General features: G+C 49.2%; 1 protein-coding gene across 1 annotated transcript in view; it reads left to right on the forward strand.

The window, feature by feature from the left end:
- Positions 1 to 484: 484 nt before the first annotated feature.
- Positions 485 to 17,245, forward strand: part of SCD5 (stearoyl-CoA desaturase 5) — a 28,766-nt gene continuing 12,005 nt past the window's right edge. The window contains exon 1 of the mRNA XM_059470450.1: positions 485 to 788. Within this exon, the coding sequence (XP_059326433.1) occupies positions 599 to 788 (190 nt within the window). The 5' untranslated portion in view covers positions 485 to 598. The remainder of the gene's footprint in view (positions 789 to 17,245) is intronic.

The following is a 17,245-nucleotide window of genomic DNA, read 5'->3' on the forward strand; positions in this document are numbered from 1 at the left end:
ATGGGAGGTCGCGGCAGCACGGAGGGGACACACCTCGTGTCCCTCGAAGCCACACCTGAGCGGTGAAGCCATGGTGGGACCGGGTAAGCACCGAGCGAGGCCGCCCCTCGTTGGGGTGTGTGCTGCCGACAGCTCGCTGCCAGTCCGTGCGCTTGTGTCCGGTGCCCGCCTCGGCACTGCCAGGCAGGACACTTTACCCACCACCTCTCCACCACCTGCTCCCGCTAGCGGCACCTCTTACTGTGTTGGCCCGACCTTCCAGAGCGAATCGCCACGGGAAGCTTTGTCTGAGGGAGCCGGACCGCGGGGCCGCGCTGCGCGGGGCCGCGCCGGGGGGCGGCGGCGGGCGGAGCCGGAGCCGGGGCCGGAGCGGCGGCCGGGGCGGAGCGGGCGGCCCGGGGCCACCATTGGCTGTCGCTATGCGGTTCCCGCGGCCGCCCCCCGCCCGTCCCCGCCGCGGTGCGGGGCGCAGCCGGCGGCGCGGCGGCTCCATGGAGGCGGCGGCAGCAACAGATGCGGCAGTGGCAGCGGCGCGGCCCGGCCGCCCGTAGCCGCTGCTGGGAGCGCCGCCGGCCCTGCCCAGCGCCTGGCCGGAGCGATGGCCGCGCCACGGAGGGCGGCCGGCGGCGAGGCGGGCACGGCGGACACCGCGGACACGGCGGGCTCGGCGGGCCCCGGAGGGCAGGCCATCGTCTGGCGCAACGTGGTGCTGATGGGGCTGCTGCACCTGGGCGCCGTGTACGCGCTGAGCCTGGTGCCGCGGGCGCACATCCTCACCCTGCTCTGGGGTGAGTGCCGGGGGCGCCACAGGTGGGGCGGGGGGCGGCGGGCACCGCTCGGTTTCCCCGGTCCGTGCCCCGTTTGTGGCTTTTGTTCCCGAGCCCCCCCCGGCCGCTCCCGGGATGCCAGCGCCGCGCCGGGCCCTCGGTTGCTGTAGAAACAGGAGGCGCTCTGCCTCCGGTTACGTTTATCTGTTTTTTTTTAGTTAAAAAAGCCCAGCCAAGCGCTGGTGTTTCGGTGTAAAGGTCTGAGGGAGGACGCGCTGGCCGTCCCCTTGCTGTTTCACCGTGTTACTTTCTGAACACCCGCGGGTTTCTGCTCCGGTTTGGAGTAGAAAATCAGCTCCTCGTTTGTTTCTTGCGGAAGGTGATGACAAATTTTCATTAGGAAAGATGTGAAAGTCGAGTAAGTGCTGTAAGGTGCTGGCACAGACGCGATAAGCCGGGCTGTGCTTTCTGAGGGGAGATGGCTTGCAGCGTCTGTCCTGCTCGCCGTGAGAAGCCAAGGATTCGGTGTGGGGAAGGGAATATGAAAGACAGCTTCTTTTCTTCCATCCTACAGTGGTGAGGTCCTCTTTTCTCCACAGAAGAATGGTGCCGGGAGAAAATGCTACATAGAAGCACTGCAGTATTGTGCGAGGCTTGTCAGGGTTTGTGAGACCAAATAGATGGTGAATGTCAGCGTCACTGTTCAGCAGGCAGAACCCTGTATTGATTGTTTCATATGAATCTCGGTGGTCAAGAGGGTAAAAACTTGAGTGCTGCTTACAGCTGATGCAATTTCTTGGATAAATACCTGCTTTGAGGTAAGTGGAGGATGTAACAGCCTGAATTCTTTTATACAGAGGAAAGAAGGGCCTCTGCTGCAGGAACTCACAGACATGGAATTTGGGTTGTTAGGCTGCCATCATTGCTCTCGAGGTGACACTTCAGAAGCCCCAGTTAAATGCTTTAGAAGTCAGGCTTATTCCTTCTGTTTGGAGAAGTCCTAAATCTCTTTTTCATGGGTTCAGCTTTTGATATTCAGTCTTAAACCCCCAGAAATTGCCAGCATTGCTGCTTGCAGTTGGGAAATGAATCTTTTCCTCAGTTACCCTCCTCAGTTTCTGGGTCTCTGGAGGGTACCTGCATTTGACTGGCAGCCTGGTTTGCACAATCCCCCCCCGGCTTGCTCATGACCAGAAGAGGATTGTGGGGTGGTTGTGTTTTGCATAGTTTCCTTCTGCAAGCACTACTCCTCTCTCCTCCCTATTTCTGCTTGTGTTCAGGCTGATTTCATAGTTTATCTTGGCCACAGCTGGGCGATCAGGGAGACCAGGAGAGCCTGTGGGAGCTGTGTGGCTGGAATGCACAGCCTGTGGTCTGCTTTCAACCCTTTTAGGTCCTGTTGTGTGCAGGCAGGTGGGCTTGCTTTTTCTGTTTTGCCTTTCCAAGAAGACAATTTGAAATCATCTCTGATTTCACTGTGCTTAATTACAAAAATCTCTCTGAGGCTGGAGGCAAAGGATGGAATTACCAATTCAGCCCTTCATCCTCCGAGGTATTTTTTCCTGCTGGAGATTAAACAGACGCTACATAATAAACAGTTCTCAGCGACTTTGCTGCTTAATGCCTTTCCTTCTGAAAGTGAGATCCTCTCATTTCTTGACATAATTATTTTTAACAGCCAACCTAGAGCAGACCACAGAGTTTTTATGGGAGTTTGGTGGGTGGTTTTTACAGGGGCTGCACAGCAGGGAGCGAGAGCGCTGGCTCCAGCTGTCCTGGACACTGCATGCCACTCTCACATCTGGCTGCTGCCACCTCAGAGGTGCTGAGCAACGTGAAAATACACTCTCCTGCAGAATGTGTCAGACAAATTAGCTTGCTGTCACGCTGGTGACCTGTTTCTGGGATCCCTCTGAGCCATTCAGGGCAGATCAAAAAGGGTGGCTGGTGCTGAAGTTGACAAACGCACCTCGCTCCGGTGTGGCAGGAGCCAGCCAGTGAAGTTGTGTTGGGAGGAATAGGTGTCAATCAGAGGTGTCCCTCGCCCTCCCCAGTTCTCCACATCTCCTTGCCTGTGCAGATCAGCTGTGAGACTGCCTTTCTGTGGGCGCTGGCTCCCAGCCAGCCTTCGGAGCCGGGCTGGCAAACTTGGATGTCGGCATGGGAGTAGTGTCAGGTAGTGCAGGGATGTGTGTACGCTGAAGGGTGCAGATGGAGGAGCTGCAGCCTTCCATGCATCCCTCTGTGGTTTTCTTTCTCTTCCCAAGCTTCCCTGGCACTCAGGAGGCTTCCCGGTGATCCTGTGCAAGCCACTGTGTGTTCCCCACCACTGGTCCCCCATGGATAAGCTGCAGGAACAAGTGTGCTGGGGGTGGGATGCCAGTGCTGGCTGTGACCTCCCTGGTGTCTGGCAGGAAGCCACAGCTTCCCATGACTCACCACTGCCTGCCTGGCTTCTTACCTTCTCCTCCCCCAAGACATCCACCTCCCGTTGTGTTCTCCCCTGAGGGAGGCCAGGTACAAACCCTCCCTCTTGCTTTCCTCCTTCCCTTCCCACCCCTGGAGGCAGGCAGCTGCTGCAGCACCGATGGCAAAGCGGAGCTGAAATGCCACTGTGCCACCTAGCAAACAGCTGCTCAGGCCAAGCTGCCTGCTCGGCAGGGCTCATTTCCATTGGTAATTTATTGACATTTGTCCAGCTGTACATAATAGACAATGGGAGAGTGCTGCCAAGGAAGGCTCAGCTGGTTGTTTACCCTGGATTATCTGTGCTCCTCTGTTCCCGCTGCCTCCCGCACCAGCACCCCGAGCTGCAGCTTCCCACACCCCACGTGGAGCTGGGGCTGCACCAGGGATCCCAAACAGCACTCTGGGGGCTGCAGAACTGAAGATGTGGATGCTGCAGAACCGGGAATTGGGTTATCTTTCAAGGGATGTACAGATAAGCTGGTTGAAACACAGGCTTTCAGGGCCATCCCAGTGTCTCTGTGGAATTTGATTTCAATCCAAGCTGAACAAAAACAATGAAATTACTCATGTCAGAATTTTCCATGAGCTGGGAGCTGCCTTGACCCGAGAGGCAGCAGATGGTGTGTGCAAGGCATGGAGCAGCCCTGGGCTGTGCCCGTGGGACAGCCATGGAACCTGCTGAGTGGATGTGGAATGTCCCCTGCTGCGCAGCCTGGGCTCGCTGGGAGCTCCCTTGCCTTGCTCCTTGCCAGCCTGACCTGTGGTTTGCTGTGGAGAGGACCCTGCTGCCTTCTCCCTGGTGCTCAGCACCATGGGGGTTTGAAGGGGAGGCAGCACCATCCTCCCAGGGGGAACTGAGCAGGGTGGGAGCAGCTCACTGCTGGTGGGGCTGGCGTGGAGATTTTCCAGGGACGAACTTGTGCAGAGGGGTGCTTGTGGCCAGCTGGGGCTGTGGCTCACTGATGTCCTCTTTTGGGCTGGCCATGCTGCACCACCTTCCAGAGGTCACCTATGACAGTAACGTGCCATTAAATGATGCTTCTTATCCAGGAGCCTCCTTGCTCCAGCCAGCTCCACCCTGTGGCAGTCCCAGGGAGCTTTATCTGTTGGATTTAGGAAAGCAAACTAAAAAACTCTGAAATCCTTATACAGAGGGAAGGACCAGCATGTTTCACTGCAGGGCCCAATGCTGACAGCTGCTCACAGTTTCTTTTGGTGGGCTCATGGTAATTTCTTAAAGACTCCATCTGGAGGATCACATGATTGTCTTGGATTTTGTTTGGGAAAAGGTGCTTTTTAATCTTTGCAGAGGGGTTGGGAGGAAGCACTTGAAGTAGCCAAATTAATTGTAGGAAATAGAGCTGCTGCACAAGAAGTTAAGCTGTTTACCTGCTTTAAAACCTTTCATTTCAGGCTGCTGAAACACCTTTAAAAACCTGCACAAGCATGGCCACCCAGAAATCCCAAATCACCTGGATGTGTTTGGCAGAGCTGCGTGAGGGAGGAGTGGATGTCACACCCTGCTGTGCCTTGCCAGAGCCTGGGCTTGGGGAGGAGGATGGCCTTGTCCTAATGGTGCTCATGTGGGAAGGGAGGCTTGTTGCTGTTGTTTTAGCAGCATTTAGGAGAAGTTTTAGTGCTCCTGAGAGCTCCAGATTGTTCATGTTCAGCTGTGGTGAGCCCTTTGCCATGCTTATCCTCAGCTTTCCCCCGTCCCCAAGTGCTGGGAGCGCAGACAGAGCAGCAGTGCTGCCCAGCTGCACCCTTGCTGAGATCCAGGCTGCTCCAGGCAAGAGTCTGGATCCTGCCTGGGATGCCTGCATCCCTTCAACAAAAGGGATTAAAGCAATTGTGGTCTCAGCACTCGGGGCTATCCCCTCTTTCTCAGGCTGCTGGTGGGCAGCACGCTCGTGTAACGAGGCACAGGTTGCTGTTGTGCACTGCAGATGCAAGTTTTATTGGTCCTGCATGATTCCAGAGTCTTGGATATTCTTGAGTGCCACCTGCTGGCTTTCTGGTTATTAACTGGCTTTAATGCCAAACCATTCCTATGCACGGCCAGACAGCTGTAAATAAAATATCCTAGCCCCAGGGAAGTTCCCCTTGGCACCTCTGTGGATGGATGAAGGAAAGTGCAAATATTGTCTCTGTTTTACACCCAGGGAAATGGAGGCATTTGATAGAAACTTCTCTGTCCCTCCTGCTGCCACTCTTGAGAGTGTTTATGCTACTCTGTGGCCTGGATGGTGGTTGTGCTCAGGTGATTGCTGTAGGTGAGGTTTGGGTCAGAAATGGTGAACAAAGGCATTTCTCTTGGATACTTGGTGGGAAGGGCTTAGTGAACAGAAGGACCTTTTTTCACCTTGATCCCCACGGTGATCTCCTGCTTGCTGGCTCCCAGGACAGTCCCAGCCATGAGCAGAGAGCAGCTCTGGGAGGGTTCTGTGGAATACAGGATGCTGGCCTTGTTGTCCATCAGCCTCCAGCTCCACCATGCTTTCAGCAGTTCAAGACAGCAGCTGCTCCACTAGATCATGAGGTGGAGCATCCAATGTTAATTGCATCTCTGAGGTGCACATATGCCCAGGGGAATAGCCCTGCTTGTCTCCAGAGAGGTTTTGGGCTGGCTTTTCCTCCCCTGGCCCATTTGAAAGTGTACTTACACAGCTGTCACTCTGAATAGACAGATTCTTGGCTTCTTCCTTCCCTCCTGGCATCAAGAGCTGAACTCCCATCATCTCTGAGAAGAACAAAGTATTTTCTCAAACAGTGTTTCTCTCCTTAAAAGTGGCATGAGCCCTAGATCTGGGGGTGGCTGTAACACCTCTGAAAATGATCTGAGCTCCATGTCCATGGTAAAAGTGGGAACACACCCTCACAAAGTGCACAGATAGACCAGCATCACAGAATCACTTGGGTTGGAAAAAGCCTCTAAGATCATCAAAACCAATCATTAACCTACACTGCCAAGTCCACAACTAAACCATGTCCCTAAGTACCACAACTGCACATCTTTTGAATCCACCCAGGGATGGAGACTACACCACTTCCCTGGGCAGCCTGTTCATGGAACAGGTATGGATGGATACAGTCACGGAGTGTTCCTGGGTCTGTTCCAGCATGCTGCTCTGAGGTGATCTCCTGCTGAGGACACTCCTGCCTGCTGGATGTTTTCCCTTCCCCAATGTTCACTCCTCTCTGGTTAAACTGTTGCTGGAGGCGGTTCCTTAGGGCCTAGTCTGTCAGTATTCAGCTGTAAGTATGTGTTTTTGTTCCTTATCCTGATTTCCTCCCCAGTGCCTTGCTGGTGCTCCTGTGTTGTTTCCCTCTGTCCTGTGTGCTGCACATCACGTGGGCACTGTGAGCACAGGAATGGGGAGAAAATTCCATGTGTATGCTGAGCCCTGGGTGTGTGTGATGGTCCATTGTGGTGGTGTTCACAGGGGTCCTAGGATGAGAGAAGAGATGAGGATCTGACTCCATGTTTCAGAAGATTTATTTATTATTTTGTGATATATATTATATTAAAACTACACTAAAAGAATAGAAGAAATAAAGGATTTCATCAGAAGGCTTGCAAGCAAAGGAAAGAGGATGGAATGATAACAAAATCTTGTGACTGACCATAGTCTGAGACAGCTGACTGTGATTGGCCACTAATTAGAAACAACCACAGAGACCAATCACAGATCCACCTGTTGCATTCCACAGCAGCAGATAACCATTGTTTACATTTTGTTCCTGAGGCCTCTCGGCTTCTCAGGAGAAAAAATCCCAGCAAAAGGATTTTTCATAAAATGTGTCTGTGACAGTCCTTTGGTCCCACTGCTCTCAGGAGTGGGTTCAGGGCACTCCTGAGGAGTTCCTACAGTGGGAATGGATGAGTGAGCAGTAAAACTGTGTGTGCTTGATATTGAGATGTTCACCCAGCACAAAGCACTGCTGGGCTGCTCTGACCAGCCAAGCCATAAGAACTTCAAGCACTCTTTCCCTTTGATCTGTGTGCTGAGGACAGAGATGACAACTGGATCCAGCAAAGGTAGAAATCCCTGTCTGAATTTGGCAGGATTGTTGGCATTTGGGCTGCCCCTGATATTGTGGGCTTGGGAGAGGCATCCCTGTGAAGCAGGGAAGGTTTGCTGCCCCCACCAGAGCTGGCTGTGGCAAACACACAAAAGCCCAGCCAAAGGCCACAAAAGCATAAAGTGCTTTCTTCAGCCATGGTCCTCCTGTCCCTGAGCTGGGGCAGGCAGCTCTGGGGAGCCACCAGGGATTTCTGGCTCTAGCTTTTTGTCTTTGGTTCCATGTGCAGGTGGGGAAGGCAGAATACAGGCTCTGAAGAGTTTCAGTGGATGAGTCAGGATGGACTTGTCTGCAGGAAAAGTCTCAGGGGGCTTACTGCACTGAATTTAGTGTGGTTCCTCATCTCTGCCACTCCACCTACCCTCCCTGCAGTCACAGCTGCACTTGTAACTAACACCGATGTTAGAATTGAAGCCAAGCAATTTCTTGTAATCAGATTTTATTTTTACCATGTAGGCCAACAATAAAATGTGCTGCCCCAGTGGAGAGTGAAACATTAACAATTACTGTGCTAAGTAAAGCAAAGCTGGTGTGAAACAGAGGGGAAGGCTGTTTGTGATGCTGGCATGGGGAATTGTGTGCCTGCCATCTCTCTTGGGCCTCAACAGCAGGGGATAGGGATTTCTGGAGGATCTTTCTCCATGCATTTTTAGACAGTGGTGTCTCAGATGATGTTCTGAGTGCTCGAGCTCATTGGAGGAGCAGAGCTGGGCTGGGGCAGGGCTGATTGTGCTGGAGGGACACAGTGAGCAGTAACTGGGGCAGTGTGGGGAGCAGTCACCTGGTGAGTGCCCCCAGGGAGCATCATCCTGCCCACACACAAGGTCTCCTCTGCACTGGCACCATCCTCAACCTGACAGCTTTGGCTGACTGACCTGTTGGGTGCAGGGGGCTTGTGCCTTCTGATTTTAATGAGGTTTAGTGCTTGCAGCCCAGCTCTGAGGCTAAAACTGCCTGGAGGGAAAGTTGGAAGAGGCCGTTTTTTGCAACAGGTTTTGCTCTGGGCTCTGTTTGGTTTTGGAAGGGGGAGGAAGAGGTACAACAGTTGATAGCATACAAGTGGAGCAGGCACAAAACAGCTAGGCAAGGTGCAGTGATACAGAAGGAAACATCATCTGGACTTTGAAGCCCTGGAAAGTCAAACCCATCAGATCTCTGCTGTGGTGGTCACAGGGAGGGCACTGGGTCAGAGCAGGGCATTCCCCTGTCATGTACCTGGTTCTGCACAGGGTCAGCTTTGGCTTTGTCCCTTTTTGGACAGGGGTGTTAAGCAATAACTAAACAATAACTAAACCTTCTTCCTCAGGGCAGAGCTGCCTGCTGAACGCAAGGCTCTGGGGTGCTGTGCTAATGGCTTAACCATGCTATTTTTTTACTCTGTCCCTGAAAAAGAGGTAAAATTGGCATTTATTGTGTCTTGGCAGAATTTATAGAGCACTTAAAACCCAGCAGAGCCCGAGTCAGTGTGCGGATTGAGGACAGCAGTGAGGTCACTAGGAGAGGAGTGAAATCTGCCCATGGTTTTGTGATGACGCAGGACCCAGCTGAGCTGAGACAGGCTACACATAAGCATCAAAAATTTCAGAGAAGCCAAAGCATCTTCCAGCCTTCTCTTTTGATCTAAAAATATATGCAAGCTGTTCGACATCTTAAGGCAATCTTCAGCTGCTGGCGAGTTCAGGGAATCTGTGTTTCCTTCCTAGGGGAGTTCTGGCATTTGCTGCAATAATTGCTGTCAGCCACGATTTCCATTGCTCTATTGGCTCTATTTGTGTCACATTGGCTGCAGCTGTCAATATGAACATTTCTGCTATTCCAGCTGGAATAAAGTCTTTTGTATACTCAGCCAAAAGTGCTGGCTCTGGGGAATGTTCCTGAAAATGCATACTCAGGCATGTGCACCCAGGCAGAGGCAGCCTGGATTTCATGAGCTGGTGGTGGCAGGGCCAAGGGGATGTGATAGATGGCTTCTCCTGGAGCTCCACCACAGTACAGAGGGGCAGCAGCAGGGCATCATCAGAAATCATCTCTCTGCAGCTCTGAAACTCTGCTTCCCCTTTGCCTTTGATGTGCTTCCTCTTATCTCTGTCTTTCTTGGCTCAATTTAGAGTAGCTCAGAGGATGTGTAGATCTAATTTTAGATGAAACTTTCTGGCCTGGGATTTTGCATGTTTGCTCTCCACAGGGAAGCACGGCTCCCCGTGAGAGCTGGCATGACCTGTATGGTGGGCGGCCCAGGGAATTGGGGCTGCTTCATGCCAGTGCTTTTTAATTCTCATTTGCTCACTTGAATCCAGCCAAGGAGCTTTGGATGCCAGCCTTGGATAGTTAGCAGGGCTCAGTGAGCAGAGGGTTGGCTAGCAGAGCAGTGTTTCCATCCCAGAGACCCCAGGGCCAGAGCACTAATTCAGCATTGCTTCTTGGCAGCAATTTAGGGACTCTGGTGAAAATTTCTTCCTCCTTAATAAATGTAGTTCCAGGTTAGGAAATAAGGCTTTTTTTTAGCATTATGCTGCAAGTTAAATGATATGTTACTGCTGCCTGGTGTCTGTTTGCTGTGGAGGAAGAGATCTCCAAGGTTTCCCTGGAGTTTAGCAGTACAGATCTGTACAGGGGTCTTGATACCTAATCTGCATCTAAGAATGCTGATGGTGACCCTGGTCCTCCCACTGGTGCAGTCAGTGTGTGACATCAACCAGCATTTTAACTGGGCTGTTTGGAAAGACTGCTGCCCTGATTTGGGGTAGGAAAACTTTCCATTCTGAGGGCAGACATGGCATTTTAAGAAAGTGGATCCCCAAACTCGACAGTATCTAATGAAAACATAAAAGAACATAGGAGACACCACAAAATTGGAGCTGCTTTTCCCGTCTGAGCCCTGATGTTGAATCAGAAGAGAATCTTCTGCCTCTGTCTGTGTGTGTAGTGAAGTGGAGAATCTCTTAGGAGTTCAGAAGAGACCAGCTATGGTGCAGCTGCTGAAATGGGTGGCAGTGCTGTCCTGAATTTCAGAGGGAATTAAGTTAGGCATCACTCAGCACCCCTGGAAGTACTTTCTCTGGTTTGGTGATATTAGTCCTAAATCTACCACAGAACAACAGCAAAATCCAAGTGAGGAGGAGAAGGCAGATACAGGATATGCAGATGTAGTTTAAGGTTTAGAAAGGAAAAAATCACCACTGGAAGTTACAGGAGTGTTCCATATTTGTGGCAGTCAGTCAGCTTTGCATGTTTGTGCTTGAGCAACTTGCTGTTTGTATGTCTTATGCGGTTCTTGCAGCATAATGGAAGATTTTGGGTTTGACTCATTGGGTTAGTAAAATTCCCTAACAAGCAATTTTTATGATTGAATAAGCACAGGAGGCTAGTGTGGAAGCAGACAAAAGTTTCATGTCCATTCCTGTAATTTTTAATCCTCAAATAGTTTGTTTTATTTTAATACAAGTGAGTCAAGTTGTGTTATCCTTTTACATACAGGGGAGAAAAATGGCCTGTGCTAAGATGAAAATTTCTCAGCAGCTTGCTTGAGACTTGGCTGGCTACTGTGGAGAGAGAATTTCCACCAAATGGTGTCATGTCACAAGATGTCTCCATCATGAACAGCGTTTTAAGGTCAGCTGTCTCCAGCTGCCCTCTTGTTGAAGAGGTAACAGATGTCTACAGGTGAAGCACAGCCCTTGCATTTGTTAATTTTAATTCCCCAAGTAAAAGATGTGCTTCCTTTGCCATTAGTGTGATTAGAATTCACATCTGAGGAAATTACTCCCTCCTGTATCCAGGGGATCTTGCCTGCTGCTCCTTGAACTGCTGGAGACACAGAGTGTGTTTGTAAAAATGTATAAACCTTTGCTGAATGTGGCTTCAGGCTGGGCCTGGGAATGTGTCAGACCTTCTAGGCTGAACAGTGTTGGGAGTGTCCTGGCCCAGCAGTGGGATCTCCATCAGAGCACAGTGCTGTGTGCTTCTGAAACATCCCCAGAAAGATGGCAGTAGAAGAGCTAAGGCTTTTCCAAAATAGCACCTGGAGTGTGCAGACAGTGCTGAAGGAGCAGCTCACTGAGCACGTATAAAATAATGCTGTGGGCTGGTTGTGAGCAGCCCTTTGCATCAGGGGGCTGGCAGCAGCCAGCACAGGAGTAAATGGGCCTGATGTCCTCAGAACAAGACATCAAACCAAGGCCCTGACCCTTGGTGGCTATCCTGACCAAGGTCTGTCACCCTCCTGGTCAGAGCAAGTGTGATAACAATTCTGGGACAGCCTCTAGTAATTACTCGCCTTGGTAATTACTTTTTACATACTCTCTGTGCAAAATGTCACCTCTTGAAGTCCACACTACTTGAAGTGTGCAGGCAGTGCTAGTGCAACAATAGCTGGCCTTTGTTTTTTTTTCTTTTTTTTTTCTTTTTTCCTTTTTAATTAGTGTTTTAATTCTTCTTTAATTCAGTCTCCACTGCATAGCAACTGCTCTTATCCCTGTCAGAACATATGTGGCTAGGTGAGCCAGTGTTCTGATCTCACAAAGCCTGCCATCTCTCTTGTTTAAAGGAGTGAGCCCTTTCCCCACATGTTTTTCCCAATTGCTGGTACTGGAGAGACTGGGAATTTCTTCCCAGCTTGCTGGCATTGAATGTAATATACCCCAATCCTGGTTGATGTAAGATGTGTCATCACTTGACTTAAAACCAAATCTGCTCCAGAAAAAAGTTTCTTACATGCTGTGACATGCAAACAGGCTCAAAGCTTCACAGAAACTGCCTGGTCCCAAAGTGTGTTCCGAAAATAGGGCTGTGGTGGGCTCTGTGTGTGGAACCCCTTACAGAGAGCAAAGTGTGAGGATGATGGCAGAGCAGTCACCTTGCTGTGGTTGTTCAAGTCCCTGTGAAGGGACTGGGAGCCACATGGGAGAGAGATGCCTGCAGTGAGTCTGGCAAGGGCTGATTCCCTGCCCTGCTCCAGCCCTACTGTCCCTCTGTCCCTGCCATCCACCCAGGGATCAGAGCCACTGGTGTGAGCTGGTGCCAGGCTCTGTGTGCTGCCACCCCATGGGAACAGCTCTGTGAAATTATTGTGTATTTTAAAGATGGCTTGTGTCTTGACAGTAGTGCTATTGTGAAAGTGCACTCGATTTTGTTTCACTGCTCCTGTTGTCCTGTCTGATGTATGGTCCCTCTGAGATAATTGTGATTTGCTCCATCTAGCTGGGTTGTGTTTGACATTGGTAATGTGGGGATAGTTGCTGTCCCACAGTGTCTCCTTGTCATCTGTGCTGAACAAGGATGGCCAGCCATCTCCTTGCTTTCAGGAGCAAGAATTGTCTGTTCAGATATGCAGAGTGAACCCAGTGTTTGCTGAGCATCTTCTTTTGGTCGATTTAGGTTTTTTTAATAACAAGATAAAAGTCAAAATCAATCTGTAATGGGCTGGATTCACAAACAATAAATACATAAATATCTAATGTTCAGGTTTCAGAAACAGAAGTCGTTCTAATTTTGATATTTAGCATAAAACAGAATTGAAATTTTTAGGTGGTGAGGTCTGCTGCAATATAAGCAACCACTAAGATCAGAGGATGATTTCCTGATCAGTAGATAGATCAGTAGATGTAAAGTAGATACAGGCTGTGGTAACATGTCCCCTATCTTCATAGGAAGCCATTTCCCTGGAGACTGAGATTTTCAGAAGAGTTTGGCACTGGGCTTAGTAGAACTTTCCCAGAAATCCAGCTATGGGCATAATGAGTTGTTCTGAAAAAGGTGGCTCAAATGCTTGATGTTGTTGATTTGCCATCCATTTTAAAATTATTTAGCTGGTGTAGTTTTCATGGCTTCTGTCTGACAGTGAGATGATACCTCTGTGCCTGCTGTTCAAAATCACACTGATGTCGTGCTGCCTTATCATATGGCCCACTGGGAATATTTTATGAACTGTTGGTGATCTTCCTTTCAGGCTCTTGCTTCCCCAAGCTTCTCATCCTCCTCACAGATCCCTGTCTCCAATTACTGCTCCCCAAACTACATTACTTGCTTTGTCTTTACTTTGAGCCCTTCTTTCCCTCTTTCTGCATGGATCCTTCTGTGTTTTTTTAGCTCTCTCACTGCTGCTCCAAATATAGCATCATCCACTGTTGTAATTAGTATGCTGTTTGCCTTTGTTTCAGGTCATTAATAAGAATGTTGAATACAAATCTTCTGCCTATTGATTCTGGCATGTTCCCATAAATAGCAGCTGTGCACAGGCAGTGTGTTGGAAGCCTAGCAACCCTCCAGCTCCCTGCCTGCACGGTGCCTTAACCTCCTGTGCCTTGTCTCTCTTGCATCCTCTCCCTGTCCCCATGCTCTGGGTCTCTCTTTTGTCCTTTTGCACTGCTTTACCTGCTGGTTTCTCTTCCCTCTCTTCCTCCTTGTTCCCTCTTTTAAGTGGTTCTCCCTCTGCTCCAGTTCTGAATTGTTTTGCTTATGCTGTGCTCTGTCAAGTGAGCTGATTAGAAATGCTCCTGTCTAGTCCTTAGCAGAACATGCAGAGGACACACCTCTGTTTTTTTACCATTTTCCTCTTTGTACATTAGGTATCCCATTAAATTAAAAAGAAATACAACATTAATTGTTTGAATTCCAGGTTGTTAACTGGTACTTTTCTTGTGGCTTTATTTTTTTCCCCTTTTTTCTGCCATAAATATTATTTACTGTTTATTACTTGGGAAACCCATTTAGCTACATTTCTGAGAGGGTGTTTTCTGTATAAGGAGGAATTGCTATTAACTGGCTGCTTTGCTCCACATTGCAATCCTCCTGTGTTTCACTGACATGTTCACCCCCTACACACAGAATCACACAGAATCACAGAATTTTCAAGACTGGAAGAGACCTATAAGATCATCTAGTCCAGCCGATGTTCTAACTGTTCAGCTAGATCATGGCAGCAAGTGCCACATCCAGTTTTTTTTTAAATTCGTCAAGGGATGATGCCTCTACCACCTCACTGGGTAAATGATTCCAGTTTCTGACCACTCTTTCTGTGAAGTATTTCCTTCTTACTTCTAACTTACATCTAGCTTGACGCAACTTGAGACTGTGTCCTCTTGTTCTATCCGTTGTCGCCCGGAGAAAGAGGCCGACCCCCAGCTCACTACAGCCACCCTTCAGGAAGTTGTAGAGAGTGATGAGGTCACCCCTTAGTCTCCTTTTCTCCAGGCTGAACAACCCCAGCTCCCTCAGTCGCTCTTCATATGGCTTGTGTTCCAAGCCCCTTATTAGTTTCGTTGCTCTCCTCTGGACACGCTCAAGTAACTCAACGTCCCTCTTAAAGTGAGGGGCCCAGAACTGGATACAGTACTCCAAGTGAGGCCTCACCAGTGCCGAGTACAGGGGAAGAATGACCTCTCTGTTCCTGCTGGCCATACCATTTCTGATACTGGCCAGGATGGCATTGGCCCTCTTGGCTACCTGGGCACATTGCTGGCTCATATTCAATCGACTGTCAACCAGCACCCCCAGGTCCCTTTCCACCTGGGCACTATCCAGCCACTCCATCCCCAGCTTGTATCGGTACAGGGGATTATTATGGCCGAAGTGCAATACTCGGCACTTGGACTTATTGAAGTTCATCCCATTTGATTCTGTCCATTTGTCCAGCCGTTCCAAGTCTCTCTGCAGAGCCCTACACCCCTCTAGTTGATCTACACTCATACCCAATTTGGTATCATCAGCGAAACTACTAATAAAAGACTCTAAGCCCTCATCCATATCGTCAATAAAAATATTGAACAAAACTGGTCCCAACACAGAACCCTGAGGGACACCACTGGTGACTGGTCGCCAGCTAGATGTGACACCATTCACCAGCACTCTTTGGGCCCGGCCATCCAGCCAGTTTTGAACCCAGCAAAGGGTATTCCTATCCAGACCACGGCCAGCTAGCTTGTGTAGGAGTATGCTATGGGAAACAGTGTCGAAGGCCTTTCTGAAATCCAGAAAAACAACATCTACAGCCTTCCCTGCATCCACTAGCCGGGTTACCTGATCATAAAAAGTGATCAGGTTAGTTAGACATGATCTACCCCTCCTAAATCCGTGCTGGCTAGGTCTGATACCCTGGCCATCCTGCAAGTCTTGCATGATGGCACGTAATATGAACTGTTCCATTATTTTGCCAGGTATAGATGTCAGACTGACTGGCCTATAATTGCCAGGATCATCCTTTGCGCCCTTTTTGTGAATAGGTATCACATTGGCCAGCTTCCAGTCATCTGGAATCTCACCAGTAATCCACGACTGTTGGTAAATGATAGAGAGTGGCTTTGCAATCTCACTCGCCAACTCTCTCATCACCCTGGGGTGGATCCCGTCTGGTCCCATAGATTTGTGAATGTCCAGGCATTTCAATAGTTCTATAACTGCCTCTTCCTGGATAATGTGGGGACCATTCTGTTCCCTAAAACCATCTACCAGTCCAGACGGACGGGAGTCTTGAGGGCAAGTTATCTTCTCATTAAAAACCGAGGTAAAATAGGCATTGAACACTTCTGCCTTCTCCTCGTCTGTAAATACTAAATTACCACCTGTGTCCATTAAGGAACAAAGGCTGGTCTTACCTTTTTTCCTACTATTAATATATTTATAAAAACATTTTTTGTTATCCTTAACAGCAGTCGCTATCCTGAGTTCAAACTGGGCTTTGGCCTCCCTAATTTTTTTCCTGCATACTCTAGCAGCCCTCTTGAATACATCCTTGGAGACCTGACCCTTTTTCCAGGTTCTGTTCCAGGGACAGGAAGCAAGCAGAATATTCTCATACAGATACTGTAGCTGTGCATTATTAATATATAACCAAATGGTTGGTAGTCTGATTTTTGGTTTGAGATCCTAATTTATTCTGCAAAGGAGAGCTTGAGACCTGTTCCTTGCATGGCAAATATTTGTCATCTTGGCTATTCATACATTGGGTCAAATATTATTTTTGGGCACCTTAATTGCTGTAAGAATCACAAAACTTGCTATCACCAAGCAGTGCATTTGTCTGACAGGTTTTTTTTTCTGCTCTGCCACTGAACCTCCTGAGTAATTTTGTTTGTTTGTTTCTGGGCATGTTTCAGCCCTCGGGATTTATATTGGGAAGATTCCTGCTCTTGTGATTCCTCCTCTGCAAAGCCAGAAAATAGGCATGGTGCGTGGGTATGAGCCCCAGCTGTTCCCTTGATCACTTGAGCACTGCAGGAGTGGGCTGGGGCTGGCAAGTCCCTGGGGGCTGGAAAGGGCCAGAGAGGCTTCTTGTCCCTGATTGTGTTCAGTGCAGATATTCCATGTGGTCTGTTAGCTACCACACAGCCTCCTTCTTACACAGGACAGAGAAGGGAGGTGAAATCAACCCTCATGTCACATGTCTCACTTTGCCCATTTATCTTTCATTCTTGTTTTAAGCAATCATTCATGATTAAGATGGATGGCTGCCCTTGAGAAGCACTTGGTCAATTAAATGATTTGTTGCTGTGAAGCATGAAAAAAGCCCCCTTGTGCTTTAAAGGAAGCAAAGAAACTGCTGAAGATGGGAGATTTCAGCCCATGACTAGCAGGAGGTTAAAGTCGTAAAGCCCACAGAAAATATGTTCTTGTAGTGATTCAGGACTCTAACCTTAATATTTTTATGTTAGCTGGATAATGTCAGTATTCTGACAGTGTCAAAGATCTGTTCCCACAATCACAGTCATTTGAGTGATTTGGAAGGCTTTATTTAGTGATGTTTCTGCACAGATCAACCATCACACACAGCAAATGGTGGGATAGGTTTTCCCTAATTTCATACAAGTCCCAAGTCCTTGCTCTAGCAAGGCATATGCAAGAACTGCAACTCTGCAGTGGAAACTGGAGTGTGAGGAGTTGTGATGCCAGCATTTTAATGATCTGAGAGTAATCTGTATATTCAGCAATGT

Source organism: Ammospiza nelsoni, chromosome 4, assembly GCF_027579445.1.
Source record: "Ammospiza nelsoni isolate bAmmNel1 chromosome 4, bAmmNel1.pri, whole genome shotgun sequence".
NCBI classification, from domain to species: Eukaryota; Metazoa; Chordata; class Aves; order Passeriformes; family Passerellidae; genus Ammospiza; species Ammospiza nelsoni.